Raw genomic sequence first — 25,067 nt, 5'->3', positions numbered from 1 at the left:
GACAAACCACTCTAGTACCTTTGCCAAGAAAACCCCAAAAGGGGTCATGAAGAGTTAGACATGAATAAAAACAACTAAACACATTCCAGAGCTATAATAATCATTATCTGTGGGACCCAAGGCAAATCACGAGTTCTTTCTGCCTCCATTTCTTAATCAACAAAATGGGGGAAATAATTTTCTCATGCATGACAGTGGGTTGCAATTACCGACTTGTCTATGTCTTTGTTGAGACACTGTGGATGAAGATATCTACTTAATGAGAAATGAGGAAAATTATTTGTTGTTCAGTTGTTTTTCAATCATGTCCAATTCTCCATGACCCCATTTGCAGTTTTCCTGGCAAAGACACTGGAGTAGTTTGCCATTTCCTTTTCTAGCTCATTTTACAGATGAGGAAACTGAGGCAAACAGGATAAAGTGACTTGCCCAGGATCACACAGCTAGTCTCTGAGGCCAGATTTGAACTCAGGAAGATGAGTCTTGCTGACTGCAGGCCCTGACTCTATTTTCTGCTCTATTTAGCTGCCCAGAGGAATATTATATTTTCTCTAAAACTCATAGGGGAGATACCTCTGCTTTTTGGAAGTTTCTTGATAACCATCATCCTAACCTTATGTGACTGAGTACATTTTGGTGGGACAAAGATTTGGGCCAAATCACCCAACACCAAAAGAATACCCCTCTCAACCACAAACTACCAAACAAATTAAATTAAATACTCGGAAACAAACACTTTTGCACAAATGTTGGGTGTAGCCACTGGCTTAAACCACATTTTTTTAAAAAGTTAAATTTAATCCATTTAAAGCATGCAGAGCTTGAAGAATGCAAGGCTATCAAAATTGGAAAAAAATGAGACTGATGAGTGTATGGAACTGTGTATTGAATTACTGAATATGGACTGAACTAAACAGATGGTAGGTTTTTATTTTTCTTTATTATGAACTCCTTAAATATCAACACACATGAATATTTCAATAGACAAAGAAAAACAAAGGGGATAGGCTGGGGAAATTCTGTTATGTTCATTTTTTCCATTATATACATCATTTTGTTGTTGTTGTTCAGTCATTTCAGTCATGTCTGACTCTCTATGACCCCATTTGTGGTTTTTCTGGCAAAAATACTGCAGTGGTTTGCCATTTCCTTCTCCAGCTCATTTTATAGATGAGGAAACAGAAGCATAAAGGGTAAAATGACTTGCCCAGGGTTATACAGCTAGTAAGTGTCTGAGGCCATATTTGAACTCAGGAAGATGAGTCTTCCTAGTTCCCAGCCCAGTGCTCTATCCATTCAGCTGCCCCCATACATCTTGGACTTTTGTTTTGGTTTGGTTTTTTGGTACAATTCAAGTTTAATAGAGTAGTTCCAACACTGCCCTACTTGCCTGTGTCCCCTTCTGAAATTCCTCCTGCTGTTTTTTTTTTTATTTTTAAGTGATTCATTGACAATCTTTCTTCCTTTTTCTAGTATCACAGTGCCACTCTCCCCAACTCTTCCCCACCAAAAAAAAAAAAAGAAAGAAAAGCATCCCTTATAACAAATAAGTATAGCCATGCAAAACAAATCCACAAAATGGTCATGTCTGAACATGCGTATCTTAACCTGCACCCCTTAGTCCATCACCCCTCTGCCAAAAAGTGGGAAGCATCATACATCATGAGTTCTCTGAAGTTGTGTTTGGTCATTTCACTGACCAAACTTCTTAAGTCCTGCACAGTTGTTTGTCTTTAAAACGCTGGTGTTATCATATAAACTGTTCTCCTGGTTCAGCTCATTTCACTCTATATCAGTTCATACAAATCTTTTCAGGATTCTCTGACACCATCTGTTCCATCAAGTCATGGTACAATAACATCCCATTACATTTACCTATCATAAGTTATTCAGTCATCCCCTAGTTGATAGACAATCACATTGTTTCTAGTTCTTTGCTACCACAAAAAAAAAGCTACTATAAGTATTTTTGCACTTATGGGCCCTTTCCCCCTTTATTTCTTTTAATCACTCTTGGGAGTAGAAGCCTAGTAGTGGTAATGCTAGGAGGGCTGTTTGATCATAAGACAGACTCATTCTGGACTTGCATGAAAATAGACAGCTCAAAATAACAAAGGATGGGGTCAACATTTCTGAAGATATGTAATAAACAATATCCTGGGACAAAACTACAATATTATTCAGAGAAGGCCTTACCTATTCCCTGTACTATTTACCAATCATGATGAACAAAAACCACTTGTAATTAAGCTGTGAGCTGGCTGCCACACATGGATGCAAACACTGCTCAGAAAAACCCTGCACAGGGTAAAGAAAAGAGGGACTCCATCTCTAATGGGACCCTACTTATTTTGTAGTCAGCACAGGACAGGGGTGTCTTCTGAAATCTTTTCACATAAATCCAAGAATTGAAATAGGCAATAGTGCTGTCATGGATACTGTGAACAGCAAGGAAAACACTGGGGAGGGGGGTGGGGAATCAAGTATTATTCAAATTCTAAAGTAGTATTATTTATTAGAGGATTGTTGTTATTTTTTTAATCTCCGCCTTCTCCCATATGGAAGATGATATTTTCTCCACAGATGCAAGCAAGTAAGACAACACCTGAATTTGCAAGTAATTATGGGCATTTTACAGAGAGAAAGGAATCATCCCTTATAACTGAGACAAAACCCTAAGAACCGATGCCAACAGGTGGGAGGTCTTGGTGAAATAAATAGATTTTTGTTTTCTTCTCTTGGCTTCGAGTCCAAGGAAGATGACAATTTAAGATCCAGAAATGCCATTTTTCTCTAAGTACAAATTAGGTGCCTATTTCTGATATGATGGGCCCCTGGCAAATGGTTTTATAAACATTAACTACAGTTCCAAATCTCTATCCGTGGTCCCACTTCTGGGCACTCCTGGTACATATAGAAAGGTCTACCCTTAACACACACTGTTATGATCTATCCACTTGTATTCCAGTAAGCACTAGTATTATTCATACTTGAAAAGGTACCCTGTATTTCCTTACCCTCACAATCTTGAGCAAAAAACGCAAGATTTACTTTCCTCTGCAAAATTTACCCCCTGGCAGACAGCCACTGGCAACAGCAAGTGAACCTCCAAAGACTTGGTAACACCAAAAACCCTACCTTGAGGTTGTAACACCTAATGTTTTATGTAACCAGCTCTGGCCATGTTTTCTTATTTATATTATCCAGAAGGTTCCAGCCATTTTGGGGAATAAAAAGTGTTTCCGTTGACATTGTCTCTGTCTCTCTCCGTGTCTCTCCCTCCCGCCTCATCCCTCCCTCTTCCTCCCTCCCTCCCCCACCTCTTCCTTTCCCTCTGATGGTGCCAGACAGTCAGTTTCCACAAAAATCACATAGTAGAGATCTGGCTTTTTGGAACTTGATTGAGGTAGAAGGAGAAAAGTGTGATTTTGTATGTACTCTTCACGCTATGTTAGAAGAAATTTTAAAAGTAATTCCGATAGAAGTGAAAATATTTTTGAAAAAAGATTCCAGTGGTCTTTGATATAACTCTGGATTTGATTACTATAGAGAGTTAAACTACTATGGATAAGGTATTGGGCTAACCTACAGATAATTCTATTATAATTACATGCATACTTTGACATTCTAATTAGCTCTGCCAATCATCAAGGATCCTTTCAGCGTTTGGCTGGTAAACCAATAAAACTAGTACTATTACTGCTAACAAATCTCATTAATTCTATTACTCTGTGTACATTTTTTTCCAAATAAAATCCGGTTTGGCATTTTGATCATTGTTCCCTTCTACAGAGCAATATTATATTTATTGGAAGGAACAACAACAAAAATTTTCATAGGAATAAAAGATCTAAAATCTTAAGGAAGATAATGGGGGGGAGTAGGAGTGGGTCAGGCATAGATTCCTAGATCTTAAGCTGTATTATAAAACAGTAATCATCAAAACTTTGGTATTGGTTAAAAAGCAGTAAAGTAGACCAGCAAAAAAGATAAGCAAGACCCAGAAGAAATTGGACATTGTAGCTCATTGTTCTATAAACCCAAAAAACACAAACTACTGAGGAAAGGTTTCCCTATTTAACTTCAAGGAAAACCAGCAAACAATTTGGTAGGAAATAGGTTTGGACCAGCATCTTACCCCATATGCTACAATAAGAGCCAAATAAATACACTGCCTAAAATATAAAAGCCATTGGAGAATGGAAGTATCTCTCAGTTCTATGAATAGGTGAAGAATTCTTAACTAAACAAGGGATAAAGGTGATCATAAAAGAACAAAACAAATAACTTTATTAAATGAAATAAAAAGCTTTTGCAAAAACAAAGATAAAAGAAACAGTAGGGGAAGAAGTCTTTGTATCAACTATATCATTAAATTTTATATCTAAGATATATAAAGAATTGATAGAAAGAAGGAAGGAAGGAAAAGGAAAGAAGGAAGGAAGGGAAAGAGAAGGGAAGAGAGGAAGGAAGGGAAGGGAGGGAGGGACAAAGGGAAGGGAAGAAAAGGGGAAGGAAAAAGAAAAGCAAAAGGGAAAGGAAAGAAAAGGAAAGGAAAGGAAGATCAAGAGTCATTCCCCAAATGAGCAGTTTTCAAAGAAGGAAATACAGACTGTTAGCAACTGTATGAGGAAAAAATGCTCCAAATCACTAATAAGAGAAATTACAATTTCTAAGGTACCAGTTCTCAAAGTGTGATCCAGACTACTGGTCCTTGAATTCTTTTCAGTGGTCAAAACTATTTTCATAATAATACTGAGATATTATTTGCCTACTAAAATATTCCTCCTTTTTCCAACTACATATCTGTGTTAAGAATGGATTTTCTTCACAGATTTCAGCATCATATCACAAAAGATTGAATGCAGAAGTTAATATGAGAATCCAGCTATCTTCTATTAAGCCAGACATTGAAGACATTTGCAAAAATGGACAGCTAGGGGGCACAACAGATAGCACACTGGATCTGGAGTAAGGATGACCTGAGTTCAAATCCAACCTCTGACACTTACTAGATGTGTGACCCTAAGTAAATTACTTAACCTCTCTGTGCCTGAGTTTCCTCATCTGTAAAATGGAGATAATAATAGCACCTACCTCCCAGGGTTGTTGAGGATCAAATGAAATAATATTTGTAGCATTTTGCAAACTTTAAAGTGCTATATAAATGCTAGCTATTATTAATACATAAAATAGTGCTACTCTTCTCACTGAATTTTTTTGTTTTGGAAAATGAAGTTATTTTTCATAAAAATGTGTTGTTTATGTTAACATGTAGCAAGTTTTTTGTTGCTACTTTAAATGAGTTAATTTTTAGCATTTATGTAAAGACAATTTTTAGCATTTATCTTTACAAAATTTTGAGTTCCAAATTTTCCTCCCCTCCTACCTTCCTCTCCCTTCATGAGTTAATATTTTTAAATTTTCTCCGCTCTAATTTCTAATATTTTTGTTGTTGTTCAGTCATTTCAGCTGTGTCTGACTCTCTGTGACCCCATTTGGGATTTTCTTGGCAAAGATACTGGAGTAGTTTGCCATTTCCTTCTTCAGTTCATTTTACAGATGAAGAAACTAAGACAAACAGGGTTAAGTGATTTGCCCAGGGTCACACAGCTAGTAAGTGTCTGAGACCAGATCTGAACTCAGGAAGATGAGTCTTCCTGACTCCAGGCCAGCCCTCTATGCACTATGACACCACCTAGCTGCCCCAATAGCTGAAGTTTATATAGCATGTTACAGCTTTCAATGAGCTTTATCTACACTGTCTTATGATTCAGCCTCATAACCAACATGAGGAAGGTAAAGCAAGTATTTATTATTATTATTCCCATTTTTCAGGAGTTCAGAGAAAGTTGGCCTGAAGGTAAAAATCTGGTGGATGGGTTGATCTTAAAGACATTTGGTACTTTGTACAGCAGGATAGTAATAGGGCCACGATGTGTGATTTAATCAGTGTAGAGAAGCTCTCGGTGAGGAAATGCCTACCAATGCTAATCAGCACCCACCGTGTAACCTGTATTTTTAGACAGCTGAGGTCACTTAACCATGGTCATATTACCAATACAGGCCACAGGTGAGATTTGAACCCAAATCTTCTCAACTTCAAGGTATTTACTACATTATGCAAAAAACCCAAAACAATTTAAAAAAAAAAAACCATTCGATCACACTCTACCAATTGTTTTCAAGCCTGAAATGAAGCAAATATTTAAGAAAGTTCTCATCCACCAGGAACAAGACATAGATAAACTCATCTCACATCTTCCGTTTCAATCCCCTTCAAATATATGTTTGTCCCTAGGAAGGCATAACACTCATCCACAGTGAGAATATCAGTGCCAGTTCCTGCCTCCAATAAGATCTCTGCTAAATGATTCAGATTGGGCCTAGTGCCCAAGGTTAAATATCTAGGAGATTCTGGCCCCTGCAAACATCTCTGGCCTCCAGGCTCCTAAGGCAGGTTGTGATGGCTAGCCATAAGATGACCCTAAGACAGATTCAGAAGGATTAAGGGCCCTTAGCAGATTTTATAGCTTTGTTGATTACCTCAAACCCTAATTGTTCCTTATAGGGCACTGTTTGGAAATTACTACCATTCCAGATTTATGTGCACGTAAACACATTTTTATTACTACAAATCCTTGCATTGTGGCCTCGTCTGAATTTTTGCAGGTGTGTTTTTTTAATAGCAGAGAGCCCGAGGTAACCAAGTTAAACCAAGTGTTAACCCAGGCAGCTAGCATAAGTTGGTTGGCATGAATAATAAAACTGTTGTAATTGAAATGAGAACTAATTAAATTAAATCACTTGTTTTTCAAATAGAGCATGCATTATTGAGTGAACATCTGCTCCTTGAAAACACTCCGAAATTTATCCTTTCTTTTCTTGCCAGGCTCAGTGGTCTGAATTTTTAAGAAATTCCCCATGTTCTACTGACACCTAGTGGATTTTGGCAGTTATTTTTAAACAGGAAAAAAAGCAAGACTACAACCAGGGTCAATCTGGACAGAGGAAAAAGTGCCAGATGTTGACTTCCTCTCCCTTTTAACAATATCTCCCAACAACATCCATCACTGGCACATTTTGTCCCTCACTTAATCTCATTTCTTTTCTATGTTCTTCCTTCCTTTTCTTCTTGGTTTCTCCATCCTTTGAATCAAGTTTCCTTGATAAACCAAAGCCTACTTAAACTGGAAAATAGCTGTAACATTGCTATGGAGTAGAATTCAGGGTAAGATGACTCTTGTCCTGTAATTCATCCAAGGTGGGGTGTGGTGGTGGAGATGCCAATTAAGCGCCCAGATATTAAGCTTCATATAAAAGGCAGTTCCATCTACCCTGTCATTTCCTTCAAGGGATGACCTTGGGCTGAGACGGATTTACATTTTGGGGAAGAATTCCTCAGCTGGTTCTACCTACCTCTCCTAACACCTCTTACAACTGCACCCCACCAGGGAAAACAGCGAAGCTTCCTTTGCCCTCATTCCTTCCAAACTCCATCCACAAGAACTGATGTCTGTATAAAGCCTTAAAGCTTGCCAAGGATAATAAATGTATGTCACCTTAGCCTAGCAATCCTAGAGAAGAATGAATGAGAACACGATATCAGGAAATCTAAGTTCACTACCTACCTAAAAGGATTAAGTGAAACAGAAGAGTTAAGAAAGGAAAGCAGATCTCTTCTTGATTAATATGAAGAAAGGGGAATACTGGCACATAAGAGTTATTTTAGTATATATCCAGGAGCCCTGCTATGATACTACCAAAGATGGAATAAGGAAATGAATATCTATGTGTTCCTTAGGACATGTTCCTTAATCCTAATTCTGAAAAGATTGAAGTTTCCTGCAAAAAAAAATTTTTTAAATAAAAATAAAAGTTTCCCTCATCTAATGAAAAGGTAGGATAAGGCCTACCAGTCATTCGGAATATGGACTCTAATTATGAGTCAAAACAGTCTCATAAATAAAATGAGATTGCATCTAATTCACTAATACTGTCATTGTAGTGCTAGCCTTCTTTGGATTCCTCTACCGCAATTCAACAAGTACTATATGCAATGGTATAATGGAAAGAGTAGTATTCTTGAAGTCAAGAAGCTCTGGATTCAGATCCTGCCTCCAATACTTACTTGCCGAGGGACCATGGACAAGTTTTTTAACCATTTTCATATTCCATTTCCTCATCTGAAAAATGGAATAATAATAGCACCTACCTATTGAGATAATGGATGTAAAACTTTGCAAAACTTTTAAGTTCTATATAAATGCAAGCTATCATTGATTGCTATGTATACAGTGCTAAGTTCTAGGGATTTGTTGTAGTTCACTTGTTTCAACCATCTGTGACGTTTTGTGACCTCATTTGGGGTTTTCTTGGCAAAGATAATGGAGTGGTTTGCCATTTCCTTCTCCGGCTCATTTTATGATGAAGAAACTAAAGTAAATGGGCTTAACACAACAAAACAGGAAAACGATAAATGTTGGAGAAGATGTGGGAAAATTGGAACACTAATGCATTGTTGGTGGAGTTGTGAAATGATCCAACCATTTTGGAGAGCAATTTGGAACTATGCCCAAAGGGCTATAAAAATGTGCATACCCTTTGACCCAGCAATAGCACTTCTAGGGCTATATCCCAAAGAGATCACACAAACAGGAAAAGGACCCACATGTACAAAAATATTCATAGCAGCTCTTTTTGTGGTGGCAAAGAATTGGAAATTGAGAGGATGCCCATCAATTGGGGAATGATTGAACAAGTTGTGGAATATGAATGTGATGGAATGCTATTGTGCTATAAGAAATGAAGAACAGGCTGACTTCAGAAAAACCTGGAAAGATTGCATGGACTGATGCTGAGTGAAATGAGAAGAACCAAGAGAATGGTGTACACAATAACAGCCACGTTGTGTGATGACTAATATTAATAAACTTAACCCTTCCTGGCAATACAAGGATCTAAGACATCTCCAGAGGCCTTGTGATGGAAAATGCTATCCACATCCAAAGAAAGAACCATGGAAGTCGAATTGCTATTTTTTTCTCTTCTGTTGAGTTTTGTTTCCTTTTTCTGATGGTTCCTCCTATTGGTTTTAATTTTTACTTACAACATCACTAATGTGAAAATATGTTTAATGTGATTGCAAATGTATAGCCTATATCAGATTGTGCGCCGTCTTGGGGAGGTTGGTGGGGAAGAAGGGGGAGAAAAATTTTAAGCTCAAAAGTATATGGAGGTGATTTTTGATAAATCAAAGTAAATTAATAAAAAAATAAAGTAAATGGGCTTACTTGACTTGCTCAGGGTCACACAGCTAGTGTCTGAGGCCATATTTAAATTCAGGAAGATGAGTCTTCCTGACTCCAAGCCCAGCACTCTATCCACTGTGCCACCTAGTTGCCCCTCTAAGTTTGTATCCCTAGACATAAAATAGTCTCTCTTTGCTAGGACTGTAACCGTAGACATAAAATAGTCTCTCCTTTAAATAAGAGATCAGGGGAAAAGTGAAACAGGGGTGGGAATACTGTATACCATGTCTACCAAGTAAGTACAAGATACTATGAAGCAGGAGAGAATACAGACCAGTAAGTGGATGTAAGTAAGTATAGGGGTAATATCCTACCCTAGTAGGGGTGAGGATACTCTGCATTGCAGGCGAGAGGAGTGAAAACCAAGGCAGAGAGGTCAGTCAGTGAAAAGATACAGAGGTAAGAGAAAGAATGTCAAACTTGGGGAGCAGTGAGTCCGTTTGACAGAACACAGAGTCTGAGAAAGGGAGTAATATGAAAAAAATCTGGAAAAGTAGGTAGGAAGGTTTGTTAAGGGATTTAAATACCAAATGAAGGAGTTTATATTTTAGCAGATAAGTATCTTATCAAATAAAAAGCACTTGATAAACCTTGCAGAACTATGTCAGGTATTATAATTATAATAATTGTTACTGGTATACTAGAAACAATAGGGAGAAGACTGAAGTTTTCATTTGAGCAGGAGAATGACATTGTCAGATTTGTCTTCGGAATATGAAATCGGCACTTGTGTAGAAGATACATAGGAAACTGGGGGCACTAGACCCAGGAAGAACAATTAGGAGGCTACAGCAATAGCCAAAAGTGAAAAGTAAGACAGTGGTCCAATGAGAAGAGGAGAGGTGGGAGGGATATTGGGGCCGCAGAATCAGCAAGGCTTGCTAACTCACTGCTTTGGCAGCTGATAGAAAGTGACAAGGTAAGAATGATTGTGAGCTTACAAACATAAATAAATGGAAGAGGGACGGGTTTATAGAAGGGAAGATAGTTCGTTATTTTAAACATAATCAAAGAATTATGTCCCTATATGTGTGTGCTCTTGACTTCCTGGGAAACATCCTAAAATATTTCTTAAATATTTTTGGTTGATTTTAAAAGTAATTGCTACAATCAAAACAACTCTGAGGTACCACAAAATTGGAACACTAATGCATTGTTGGTGGAATTGTGAAATGATCCAACTATTTTGGAAAGCAATTTGGAACTATGCCCAAGGGGCTATAAAAACGTTCATACCCTTTGAGCCAGCCATAGCACTTCTAGGACTATATCCCAAAGAGATCATACAAATGGGAAAAGGACCCACATGTACAAAAATATTTGTATCAGCTCTTTTTGTGGTAGCAAAGAACTGGAAATTGAGGGGATGCCCATCAATTGAGGAATGACTGAACAAGGTGTGGTATGTGAATGTAATGGAATACTATTGTGCTTTAAGAAAGGATAGCAGGCTGACTTCAGAAAAACTTAGAAAGACTTATATGAACTGATGCTGAGTGAAGTGAGCAGAACCAAGAGAACGTTGTATACAATAACAGCCATGTTGTGTGATGACTAATATTGATAAACTTAACCCTTCCCAGCAATACAAGGACCTAAGACATCTCCAAAGGCCTCATGATGGAAAATGCTATCCATATCCAAAGAAAGAACTATGGAATTTGAATGTAGATCGAAGCATACTATTTGCTATTTTTTTTCCTCTTCTGTTGAGTTTTGTTTCCTCTTTCTGGTGGTTCCTCCTATTGGTTCTAATTCTTACTTACAATATCACTAATGTGAAAATATGTTTAATAGGAATGTACATGTATAGCCTACATCAGATTGTGTGCCGTCTTGGGGAGGGTGGTGGGGAGAAAGGGGGAGAAAATTTTTAAACTCAAAAGCATATGGAAGTGATTGTTGATAAATCAAAATAAATTAATTTTTTAAAAAAGTAATTGCTATTTTTATATGTTATAGAAGTAACTTTATCATTTTTTAGTGGTAAGAACCTTTTGTTTTAAACCAAATTTTGGAAGCAACCGAGTAGTAAAAGTAAAAAAAAATTTTTTACAAAAATGCTTACTTTTTGCCAGTGGAAGAACAAAATAAATAGTTTTTAAAAGAAAGATAAAAAGGCAACTAGCTGGTGCCTAGCTAGTGGAAAGAACGGGGGCCCTATAGTCAGGAGGATCAGAGTTCAAATGTGGCCTCAGACACTTACTAGCTGTGTGACCCTGGACAAGTCACTTTACCCTGAGTGCCTCTTAAAAAAAAAAAAAGATAAACACTTTCCTTGTAACCAAGAAGAAAAGGCTTCACACTCTCAGGAAGAAGTTCATGGGCAGAAGGGAGTAGAATATCAAAAGGGGATTCCATAAGGATCATGACTGTGTGTCTTCCCATGGAAGAGATTCTCCAGAAGACCAGCAGGAAAGGATGCCCCTAATTTGGCAATTTACTCTGGGTCAGTGTGGACCTGAAGGAAAGAACAACCAATCCTATTCTCTCAAGATCCATTGCAGGAGGAGACCGACTATGGAGACTGACTATGGCTGAAAATAAGGAGAATTTAGAAAGTGCCTTCCCTAACTCTCGTAGGGGGGGCCCTGTGAAAATTAATAAGGAGGAGCTGGGCAAAAGGGAAAGTAGAACAAATAAACAAAGTAAGGAGTGAAGGAATGTCAGAGAAAAAAAGGAAATGGGGGAGAAAATGAGGACTTGGGAATCAGTCAAAGAAAATGAGAGTAATGGGAATACAGCTGGGAAAATAGAAAAAAGGCAAGAATTGCCATAGTGTGAAAAGACTGAGGGGCTGTGAGAGAGGACCACAGGCCCCTAATTGTATCTAATGCTCCCTTCCAGTTTCATCCTCCAAACTACAATGCAGCCAAGCAGTTTATAGTGACAAGAACATATATGCCAGGAACTCTTCTTTCCTCCCACAAAAGTACCTTGGCTTCAGCGGCAAAAACATCACATCAGACCACAGATTCAGGGGCCAGAGACTGGACCATCTGGGGCAACCCTGGTGCTACTGCTCCCACTGTTGCCCCAGGTGTTGGGAACTGGAGATGCTGCTCAGGCCAGCCCAGCCCAGCCTTCACCTCAGGCCCAAGTCCCTGCATCTGCCAGCAGCCTTAATTAAAACAGGCACTGGAGGCCGGAGGAAGTCTCCAGTTATCCTTTCCACATAAAGACTTTTCCATCATGGCTTCAATATATCGCAGGTAGGCATAAAATGGGAATTTTGGGGGGAGTTTTGCAGAAACCATAGATGACACACAAAGGCCAGTAGACAACACAGAAAAAGTTTAGAAACTCAGAAATGCATAAAATATATGCATAATATCAACATATTTTATCTTTTAATACCATAATAATTCAGACTTCTTCTCTGGTATGAAAGGAGGGCCAAAAAATTTTACACAGATTTTCCAGATCACAGGGGTGCCATTCCCCTAACCCCCAAGATGTGGAAAAGATAACTGTAGTCTGTTCCAAATCATCAGGTGCTATGTCACAGATACTTCTATTCCTGCCCCCCTAGGCTGAGCAGCAGCTGTAGCACCACTTAACAGAAAAAAACCAACAGAAGCATCCCAGTTTGCTGAGCATGCTTGTCCACCATGACAACTCTTCTCTTTGTAAAAACCTCTTGGACTATTTGGCAGAATTCCAAGTTCAGTGGAACAGGATGAGACACACTGTGTTACAACAAAAAAGCTATAGCAAATTCATACATCTGTGTCCTGTTTGCCTTTGTTAAAAAAAAAAAAAAAGGATAATCGAAACCTGGGAAGACATGTATGAACTGATAAAAATGAAGTGAGTAGAACCAGAAGACTATCGTACACAGTAACAGCAACATAGTAATGATGATCAACTGTGAAAGAGTTAGCTGCTCTGATCAATACAATGATCCATGACAGTTCCAAAGGACTCTTTCAGGAAAATGTTATCCACCTCCACAGAGATAACTGATGAACTCAGTGTGGACTGAAGCGTGTTTTTTTTTTCCTACTTTTTTATTTTTCTTGCTTTTTTTTTTTTTTTTTGCAACATGGCTAATACAGAATCATGTTTTGCTTGACTTTGCATGTATAATGAGTATCAAATTGCTTGCCTTACCAATGGGTGGGGTAGGGACTGGAAAGAGGGAGATAATTTGGAATTCAAAAATTTTAAATCAATGTTAAGGGAAAAAAAAGATAATCATTTACTATCATAAGACCCACACCAAAGGTCAATGTTATGAAACAATAATGAAACTCAAACTTACTTGTGGAAACTCACACCATTATTATCTAGTGGTAAGACTCAAACAGCTATCAAAATAATATAAAACCACAAGTCAGACCATGTCACTCAATAAACTCCAGCACTTCCCTATTACCTACGGGATCAAATATAAACTCCTATATTGGTAGTTAAAGCCCTTCATAACCTGACCCTAACCTAGTTTTCCAGATTTATTTACATATTACTTTCCTTCGCACATTGTCAGTCCAGCCAAATTGGTTTTCTTACTGTTCCTCATATATGGCACTCCATTAACGGTCTCCATGCTTTTGCCCTAACTGCTCCCCAAGCCTGGAATATGCCTTCAGAATCCATAATTTCCCTCAAGGCTCAGCACAAAAGCCACCTTGTACATTTTCCTAACACCCCTAGCTACTAGTGCCTTCCCTTCAAATTATCTTGTATCTCTCACACAAATACCTTTTGTATGTCTTGACTTCCTCATTTAGAATGTAAGTTCCTCGAGCGCAGAAACTGTTTCACTTTTATCTTTGGATCCCTAGCACATAACACAGTGACTGGCACATGGTAGGTGCCTAACAAATATCTATTGATTATACGATTAACGGTTTTTAATGAAGATAGACTTTTGCTTTAAACTAAACAATGGATTATTCTTTACTCTAGGAGGATAAACAGGTCCTTAATTAACTCACGGGCTAACTGTTCTTGCCTATTAGGAATATAGCTATTAATTTGGGATTTTTAGTCAAGACATATGTTAATGGTTCTCTAGTAAGATCCCCTGATGGAAAATTAAGGAAGAGGGTTAGGGAAGCTTCTGTTGGATCAGTCGGCAACCTTCTTTCACTAACTGGAGAAGGGAACATTAGCTAAAATCACAGCTTCAGCTCTATTGGCATTTGTGTTAAGCCAATACTATTTCTCTCACTTCAAAATAATTTTCTATCTCATGAAAGTGGTTGAAAAATGGTATGACAAATGAGACTGAAAGTAACTTTTCAAGTTTTGAGCAATTACAGTAAATTATTTTAAAAGTATTAGATGTAAATTTTAAGTGGCTTGAGAACTCGGGTTCTATAGGACTAATTCTTCCATCTTCATACGGGACAAATTGCCAAACGAGTTTGAACAACACTATAACTTCAGAACACTGTCGACTACATCCACGTAAGGCATAATGGGTCACAGCTTTCCCGCAGGATCACGACTCTACAATGCATAACTATTTCTGCAAGGGATTGAACATCTGTTGGAAAAATCACATTAAAAGTTCTCCAAGGATTTGGCAACCACAGCAGCTGGTAGACAACAATAACAACAAACATGTGGCCGAAGAAACAGCGGTTATCTTTCTTAAAACAGAAGGCTCTGTGATCACCCAGGATTAGTTGCTAATGACCAACAGCCTTGGCAAATAAGCCTTAAAGGAAAATGACTCAGGCAAGAGTCACTTTTATGGAATCAGGACAATATGTGGCCAGAGGCTGACTCATATTTGCAAATCTTACATATTTTCAACATATTAATAATTGGACTATCAAGCTGAGAAAGCCGATTTTAAAAGAAACAGCATCGTTAGAATCCAACCCAGCTCCAGTTCCCTTGATTACAACTTTAAAATCTATTGGGACATGGCCACAAATTTCAGGGGAGAATTAACACTGATTTTTATGAGCTGGAATCAGCTTTCTCTTTCCTCTTTGCTGACTTGAAGTCCCAACAGTTCTTCAAATTTGTGTCATCTGAAAACTGAAACTTAGTGCTTTCTTTATAGTAATTTTTTTCACAGAATTTTATTTTCTAAGGAAGTCTGAATGTTTATTGTGGACATACGAAGCTCCCTGAAAGACCTGCTATAAAGCAAAAATGTAATGCTACAACGGTGTTCTTTTAAAGAGCAAATAACTTCATGGGAAAGGCCTGTACTTAATTTCTATTTGTCAATCTTTACAAAACCCCAAAAAGATCTTAATTTTCAAGTTGAAAAAAAACTATGCCACGAAAATATTCATTTATTATTACTGACCAAATACTATCAGGGTAAATAATTGCTCCCTACTGGTAAAGTTAGGCATTTTGTGAAGTATATTAACTCTTACAATCTACAATAGTATCACTTGGCAGAGGCTTATAAATTAACCAACATCCAATCGTTTGAGCTAAAAAAAAAAAAAAAATCTAAAAGGACCTTAAAAAATCAAGTAATAGGCAATTTTGGGGGGAGGGGGGCTAGCAATGGGGTTAAGTGACTTGCCCAGGGTCACACAGCTAGTAAGTGTTACGTTTCTGAGGGCAGATTTGAGCTCAGGTCCTCCTGAATCCAGGGCTGGTGCTCTATCCACTGCGCCACCTAGCTGCCCCAAGACAATTTTTTAAAAAGCAACAAACTTAGCCTCCCTTTCTTATGATTTTTCTTTATTGATTTTTCAGTGGATTTTTATATTTGCACAGAAATATGAATGTAATAAACACATGAATTCTTCTTGTCCAATCCAACAAGCACTTATTAAGTGTCTACTACATACAAATCACTATATTAGTGCTGAGTGAAGGTAGCAATTTAACAATTCTCCAGTTAATCTGAAGTAATCAAAAAAATAATTTAGACTATCAAACGGATTTGTTGGATTGAATTAACTAAATCAGATTACTATACTGACAAAATTAATAATGGAGAAGCATTAATTTAATTTGCATATAGAAAAGCAACAGGATAAACTAGAAAGACTGCAGACAGAGTCAGGAAGAGACCTTGGTTTGAATCCCATGTCTGAGAATTACTTGCTAAGTGAACCTTGGTTTTCTCTAATCTGTGATTCTCTTCATACCTCTGGATACTCCTCAGTTACTTTACTAGATTTTCATCCAGGTAGCTCCCACTAACCATGAGTGCCCCCCCAAGGTTCTCTTCTCTTTCTATACTATTTTACTTGGTCATCTCAACCACTCCCATGGACTCTCTTCTCTTTCTATACTATTTTACTTGGTCATCTCAACCACTCCCATGGATTTAATTATTATCTCTATGCCAAAAGGATGCTCAGATCTATTTAAGTAGCGCTAACCTCCAGTCTCATATCTCCAAATGACTATTGGACATTTCATACTTAATTTCCCATAGTTATCTTAAATTCAACAAATCCAAAACAACTCATTATCCTCCCTAAAGCCTCCCTTCTTTCTAACTTTTCTATTATTCTTGAGGATACTATCACCCTCCTAGTCACCCAGGCTCCTAACCTAGATGTCATTCTCAACATCTTACTCTCTCTCACCACCAACCTCCTATATCTAATCAAAAATCAAATCGTGTCAATTCTGCCTTCAAAACACCTCTTCTATATGCCTGCTGAGCCATGGCCAATGGTCTTGACTTATGTCTCACCACTGAAAGCTGACGACTCTGGAGGAGACAGTGAGACTGATGACTTTGCACAGCTCTGCCTCACTTAAACCCAATTTACTTGCAAATCAAGACATCACCCTCCTGATGTCATTCATCCTCTTTGAGAGCAAAGGACAAAGAACAATGCTGTATATGCCTACTTCTCTTCTCTGACACTGCCACCACCATGGAACAGGCCCAGGCCCTCATCATCTCACACCTGGACTATTGTAATGGCCTACTGGTTGGTCTCCCTGCCTTTCAGCAAGAGGAAGGGTCTCTCTCCATTTCCAGTCCATCTTCCACCTAGCTGTCAATTTGATCTTCCTTTTTTTTTTTGAGGCAATAAGGGTTAAGTGACTTGCCCAGGGTCACACAGCTAGTGTCAAATGTCTAAGGCTGGATTTGAACTCAGGTCCTCCTGACTCCAAGGCCAGAGTTGATCTTCCTAAAGTGAAGGTCTGCCCATGTCACCTCCCTACTCAGTAAACTCCAATGGCTCCCTCTCACCTCCAAGATCAAATATAAAGTCATGTTTGGCTTTTAAAACCTGGTCCCATCATACCCTTCCAATCTTCTTATGACTTGCTCCTTTCCACATACACATACTCAGTGACACCCATCTTTGGACTGGATTTTTTCACTGGCTGCTTCCATGCCTAGAATTCTCTCACTCCTTATCTCTGCCTCCTAGCTTCTTTGGCTTTCTTTAGGTCTTAGATAAAATCTCACCTTCTGAATAAGAAACCTTTTGCTTTAATGGCTTGTGTCTTTCCTCTGAGATTATATCCAGTTTTTCCTGTCTATACCCTGTTTGCACATAATTGTTTGCATGTTGTCTCCTCCAATTAGACTATGAGCTCCCTAATAACAAAGACTATTTTTTTTGGCCTTTCTTTTAATCCTCAGCACCTAGATCAGTGCCTGGCACTAGTGTGCACTTAATAAATTTTTGTCAACTTGACTTGCAGGTAAAATGGGTATCCCCATTTCAGAGGGTTGTTATGAAAAAAATAAGCCAGAGAATAAAGAGTGCTCTGCAAACCTTAAAGTGATACAAAAATGTCAGTTATTGGGCATTATTATCATAGCTTCACCCTGGTTATATGGTAAATAATAAGAGAATGGGTTTAGGCAGGATGGGGAAAAGTGAAAAAGGACCAAAGTAGATTCTCTAGTTAGTGAAAAATATTATTAGCTCTAAAATATTTTTAACAAATCAGCTTTAAAAACAGGTTATAATCATTGCATCAGTATACTATACATGAATCTAAGTCTTACACTCTATATCACATTCCAGTTATGAGTTAACTTATGTCTCAGAGAAAACCCAAACCATTATATTTTTAAAAATCAAAGACTCAGATGAAAAACCTAAGAAAGCAACATACATTAAAAAATAAGCAGCTTATGAATTATGCTAAGGTAGAATTCACTGTACCTGGAATTGCTGTTGATCTCCACCCAGCCAAGTTTCCAAGAAATGTGAAGCAAAAGTCCACCAATTAATGTCTGCCACCTGAAATAACACAGTTATCAACAGAAAGATCACAGTGGATACGATTATTGTCATTAATGTCTATAGTCCCAGAACATTCATGGCCTAACATCAAATGCAAACACATTGAATTATTTTACAGATATGAATTTCCTTCCTTGAAAGAGGTCAATGCCTCTTTCAAGGGAGAAGATGGCCAGGAAGAGAACAGTTTTCTATGTAATTTATAACTTTTAGGCACAACTTAAGCCTTTTAAAAGAGGCTATTGGTGATGCAGCTGATAGAGCGCTGGGTCAGGAGCTCAAATCTGGCCTCAGACACTTATTAGCTGTGTGAGCCTCACTTAACCTCTGCTTGCCTCAGTTTGCTCAACTATAAAATCAGGACAATAACAACATCTATCTCACACGGTTGTTGTGAGGATTAAATAAGATATTATTTGTTGAAAACAAATTGAAACAACAATAACAAAATGTTATTGAAAACACTTAGCACAGTACCTAGGCACTTAATAAATGCTTATTCCCTTCCCCTCCCTCCATTTCATACCTGGAGACTGGCATCACCACACAGGAAACTTTCACGACCATCATTTCTATCACGCACAGGACTAGAAATCCACTACATTTATGGTAACCATTTTTTGTGCTACTAAATATTTGGTACTTAACAACAAAGTTGCCTAAAACCACATTTCCCAAGTGTGGTTTTTTTCCCCCTAGCAGTTTTCTTCTATAGGAGTAGCTGATATACTCCTTTTTTTTCTGACTGCCATGTGGAATAAAAATATTCACATTTTTGGAGTATGTCTATTTTAGAAGAGCTCAATTTTCTCAAGTTTCAAATCAAGTAACTAAGAAAATCTTCAGTATTCTCTATGCCTGTGGCTTTCTACAAGCTAATTTTCAGAAGTAAAAGTAGCCGTGAAAGACTACAAAAGGACAAAAAAGGACACAAGTCGGCATCTGAGCTTTGCCCTTTCTTTACTCCTCCAAACTGGGCTGGTCCAAATAGTTTGAAGCCAGAGCAGATCAAGTTTAGTAAATCACGTTCTGTGCTCTGAAACATTGAACAGAACATCACAACTTTTGGTCGCTGGGCTAAATTCAATCACAGATCATATTTAATGTGGATGTCTCCTGGTAGAACATAAGGGCCTGCAAGTAGGAACTATTTCATCCACTGAAGTAGTAAATGCTTAATAAATATTTGTTGATTCATCAATTGCTAAAGACATCGCTACAATACTGTACTTAGTGGCTAAGGACCTAAGTAATCAGTTGTTTTGTTTTGTTTCTTATTGCCATATGCTCACAGAGTTGTGGATACCTAAAAACTAAATAACTCCCTCATCATAGGGATGTTCCATTCTACATGAGACTCCAGCCCCATAAGATGGTCCTACATCAATGATTCTTTTGCTTCACCACGGCATGAAGTACCCCTAGATTTCTGAAGAAACAAGCATTGGTAGGTCCTACCCAGCTTAGAAAAGTGTTAAATAGGGGTCCAGCCATGCACTGTTTGTCACCTAAGGTCTAGATGAACTAAATTCTGAGAGGGTCTTCATGAAAATATTGGCTACAATAACTTGTGAAGACCACCAATCAAGGACACAGTGACCTATATTGTTAGAGAGATTACTTACAAGATGGAACCATGGATCTTTTGAAATATTGATATATTCACAGTATTAGACTTCTTTTGAAGGATCATTTTTTTCAATTATCCTTGCCCCTTAGTTCTTTTCAATCAATCAATAAACATTTATTAAGCTCCTATTATGTGCCAGGTACTGTCCCAAGCTCTGGAAATATAAAAAGAGGCAAAAGATAGTCCCTGCCCTCAAGGAGCTTACAATCTAATAGGGGAGGCAACATGCAAACAAATAGCTACAAAGCGAGCTATAATATAGGATAAATTGGAAATAATTAAAAGAGGGAAATCATTGGAATTAAGAGGGATTGGAGAAGACTTCAAGAGGTAGGATTTTAATTTGGATTCATAGGAAGTCAAGAAGTCAACAATCAGAACAAAGGAGGGAACACATTCCAGGCATGGTGTGACCCCAAAATTCCAACTCAATGTGCAACAAAAGGTCACTGAGGCACTCTGAGAATTTTCAATGTATTAGAGAAACTGTTCATGCTTAAGAAAGTGGATCCAAGGGGCAGCTAGGTGGCGCAGTGGATAGAGCACTGGCCCTGAAGTCAGGAAGACCTGAGTTCAAATCCAGCCTCAGACCAAATACTTGACATGTACTAGCTGTGTGACCTTGGGCAAGTCACTTAACCCCAACTGCCTTACCAAAAAAAAAAGTGGATCCAACCTACATGTGCAAAAATATAGCAGCCCTTTTCCGTGGTGGCAAAATATTAGAAATTAAGGAGATACCTATCAATTGGGGAATGGCTGAACAATCTGTGGTATATGAATGTAATGGAATACTATTGTGCAATAAGAAATGATAAAAAGGTTTCGGGGGGCAGAGCCAAGATGGTGGCATAAAAGCAGTGACTTGCTTGAGTTCTCCCCCAAACCCCTCCAAATAAAAAATGGCTCTAAACAAATTCTAAAGCAGCAGAACCCATAAAAAGACAAAGTGAAACAAATTTCCAGCCCAATTCAACCTGGATGGTTGATTGGAAAGGTATATCGCGCCGGGTTGGGAGAGGAGTATAGTTCAGTGTGAGCGTGCAGGCCACAGCGAACCTGGAGCAGGCCTCAGAGGACTGAATCACAGGCAACTGTGGTGGTTTCCAGGCTTCTCAATCCATGAATGCCAAAGACAACTTAGAAGGTCAGTGGGAAAAGTCTGTTTCTGCAGTGGTGAAAGAGAAGTGCAGGGTCCCAGCCCCATTCCCTGAGCTTGGCCCTGGGGCAGTGGCTGCCTCCTGAGCTTCCAGCCCACAGACTGAGGGGGAATCGAGTGGCTGATCAGAAAGGGATTGCAGGGATCTCTCTGCTAGTGCAGGATTCTCTTGCTTTGCCCATGCTTGGATCTGGGTTGCGGTTCTGGGTAGTGGTCCTGGGGCGAGAAGGAGCGCTGGCATGGTGGAGCTTGTGGTGGCTGTGGAGAGGAAATCCTCTTCACAGTTCCAAGGCAGAAAAGAGTGCTTGTGGTCACTCATAGACCAGAGCACAGGACAGGAAAGGAGTAAACACCTCACAGCACCTTGGAAGAACTGAAAATTTACAGGTCCCTAGAAGTATCTCTGAAAACAGCTGCACAAAACCCCTGAAGCTTGGGACAATACATTCTCCACACTGGAAACAGACCCCTACCTTAACAAAGAGTTTATAACTCAAGTAATTGGCGGGGATCATGAGCAAACAGTGAAAAAATAGTCAGACTATATTATCTTCTTTGGTGACAAAGAAGATCAGAACATACAACCAGAAGAAGACAATGAAGCCAAAGCTCTTACATCCAAAGCCTCCAAGAAAAATATGAATTGGTCCCAGGTCATGGAAGAGCTCAAAAAGGATTTTGAGAAGCAAGCAAGAAAAGTAGAGGAAAAAGTGAGAGTGATGCTAAAGGAGACCCCAAAAAAATACTGAAGAAAATAACACCTTAAAAAATAGCCTAACCCAAATGGCAAAAGAGGTCCAAAAAGCCAATGAGGAGAAGAATGCCCTAAAAAGCAAAACTGGCCAAATGGAAGAGGAAGTCCAAAAGCTTACTGAAGAAAATACTTCCTTAAAAATTAGAATGGAGGAGGCAGCTAGGTGGTGCAGTGGATAGAGCACTGGCCCTGAAGTCAGGAGGACCTGAGTTCAAATCTGGCCTCAAACCAAACACTTGACACTTACTAGCTGTGTGACCCTGGGCAAGTTACTTAACCCCAATTGCCTAAAAAAAAAAATTAAAATGGAGCAACTGGAAGCTAGTAACTCTATGAGAAATCAAGGCACTGTAAAACTAATCCAAAAGAATGAAAAAATAGAAGAGAATGTGAAACATCTCATTGGAAAAACAACTGACCTAGAAAATAGATCCAGGAGAGAGAACTCAAAAATTATTGGACTATCTGAAAGCCATGATCAAAAAAAGAGCCTAGACATCATCTTTCAAGAAATGATCAAGGAAAACTGCCCTGATATTTTAGAACCAGAGGGCAAAATAGAAATTAAAAGAATCCACCAATCACCTCCTGAAAGAGATCCCCAAAGGAAAACTCCTAGGAATATTGTAGCCAAATTCCAGATTTCCCAGGTCAAGGAGAAAATATTGTAGGCAGCCAGAAAGAAACAATTCAAGTATTGTGGAAACACAATCAGGATAACACAAGATTTAGGAGCTTCTACATTAAGGGACCGGAGGGCATGGAGTATGATATTCCAGAGGGCAAAGGAGATAGGATTACAACCAAGAATCACCGACCCAGCAAAACTGAGTATAATCCTTCAGGGTAAAAAATGGTCGTTCAATGAAAGAGGGGACTTTCAAGCATTCCTGAGGAAAAGATCAGAGCTGAATATAAAATTTGACTTTCAAATACAAGACTCAAGTGAAACATGGAAGAGGTAAACAGGAAAGAGAAATCATAAGAGACTTATTAAGGTTGAACTGTTTACATTCCTGCATGGAAAGATGATATTTGTAACTTATGAGTCCTTTGTCAGTATTAGGGTAGTGGGAGGGAAAAATTATATGTATGGATAGATAGATAGATAGATAGATAGATAGATAGATAGATAGATAGATAGAGGGCACAGGGTGAGTTGAAGATGAAGGGGTGATATCCGGAAAATAAAATTAAGGGGTGAGAGAGCATTATACTGGGAGAAGGAGAAAGGGAGAAGTAGAATGGGTTAAGTTATCTCACATGAAACAGACAAGAAAAGGCTTTTATAGTGGAGGGGAAATGGGAGAAGGTGAGAGGGAATGAGTGAATCTTGTTCTGATAGGACTTGGCTTAAGGAGGGAATAACATACACAATGGGGTATGGAAATCTTTCTTACCCTACAGGAAAATAAGGAGGGAAGGGGACAAGAGAGCAGGGGGTTGATAAAGGGGAGGGCAGATTGGGGAAGGGGATAATCAGAAGCAAACACTTCTGAGGAGGGACAGGGTCAAAAGAGAGAATAGAATAAATGGGGGGTAGGATAGGATGAAGGGAAATATACTTAGTTTTTCACAACAGGACCACTATGGAAGTGTTTTGCATGACTACACATCTATCACCTGTATCAAGATGCTTGCCTTTTCATGGGTGAGGAGGGAGGAAGGAAGAAAATTTGTAACCCAAAGTTGTAAAAACACATGCTAAATATAAAAAAAAAATTAAAATAAAATAAAATAAAATCTACCAAAAAAAAAAGAAAGAAAGAAAGAAGTAAAGAAATGATGAAAAGGCAGATTTCAGAAAAACCTAGAAAGACTTGTACAAAATGATGCAGAGTGAAATGAGCAGAACCAAGAAAACATTATACACAGCATCAGCAACACTGTGTGATGATCCACTATGAGTGACTCAGCTCTTCTCAGCTACACAACGCTCCAGGACAAGTACAAAGGACTCATGAAGGAAAATACTATCCATAAACAGATAAAGAACTGATGGACTCTGAATGAAGATCGAAGCATATTTTTTTCACTTACTTTATTCTTTCTCATGTTTTTTTTTCTTTTGATCTGTTTCTTCTTTCACAACTGTGACTAAAATGGAAATATGTTTTACATGATAGCACATGTATAAACTATATCAAACTGTCTACCATTTTCAGAAGAGAGGAAGGAAAGGAGGGGGAGAGAAAAATTTGGAACTCAAATCTTGTAAAAATGAATGCTAATAATTTTCTTGACATGTAACTGGGGGAAAAAATAAAATACTATGTAAAAAAAGAAAAAGAAACTGGATTCAAAACTTGCCTCTGCAGTCATTGACCCCTTTCTGTCCAATGGCCAGGCATATTTATGGAGAATAAGAGTACTAAAAATACAATGGGGTGGTACAATTCTTCAATTGGCCAATTCCAAAAAAGGGAAAGTTACAGATTGGTCAAGGGGAGAAAGTGGAAACTCCACGTTTGACTACAGGAAATAGCCAAAGGAAGGAACTCCCATATGCTCAAGGGAGATGTCCATCAATCACTATAGTTAAGTCATCAAGCTTTCCACATGTCATCAATCATGAGTGTTTAGTCAATGACTAAGCAATAGGATTCTGAGGCTTTTTACTTGTTTGTTACGACCATCAGGTACAAAAGGATATGGAAGCTGTGGTTTTCCAGAACACAGGGTAGAAAAGAATGGTAGAGTAGAGCAGTAAGTCTCTATCCCTATCCATGACACATGTTAATGCAGGCCTAAATATCAAACTATAAATCTACATAGTATAAATCTATCAGCCATTATCATCAACACATGGATATCATCATCAATATACAGTGGATTAATTAATCCTAATCCTTATCCTAAAATCATTATCAGAACTCACTCAAACTTAATCCTATTCTACTTAATTTACTATTACAATCATTGATACACAATAAGCGACAATGAACTGAGTAGATACTGATCAAATTGAATAGGGGTATCAAAATTATTCTCACAATGGGTTAACAGCCAGGGAAAATGCCCAGAGCCAAGAGGTGAAGTGTCTTGCTCATGGAACAGC

The 25,067-nt window shown here is 38.3% G+C and overlaps 1 protein-coding gene across 3 annotated transcripts in view; it reads right to left on the bottom strand.

The window, feature by feature from the left end:
- The window catches only part of LOC114031939 (transmembrane protein 241-like), a 170,165-nt gene that overhangs the window by 132,395 nt on the left and 12,703 nt on the right, over window positions 1-25,067 (bottom strand). For all 3 annotated transcript variants that reach the window (XM_027847156.1, XM_027847157.1, XM_027847158.1), the window contains one exon: window positions 18,386-18,463. In XM_027847156.1, the coding sequence (XP_027702957.1) occupies window positions 18,386-18,463 (78 nt within the window). The remainder of the gene's footprint in view (window positions 1-18,385; window positions 18,464-25,067) is intronic.

The sequence above is a fragment of the Vombatus ursinus genome, unplaced genomic scaffold (genome assembly GCF_900497805.2).
Source record: "Vombatus ursinus unplaced genomic scaffold, bare-nosed wombat genome assembly UNPS02015255.1, whole genome shotgun sequence".
Lineage (NCBI taxonomy): Eukaryota > Metazoa > Chordata > Mammalia > Diprotodontia > Vombatidae > Vombatus > Vombatus ursinus.
Note: the sequence above shows the minus strand (reverse complement) of the source record. Positions and strands in the feature narration are given on the sequence as shown.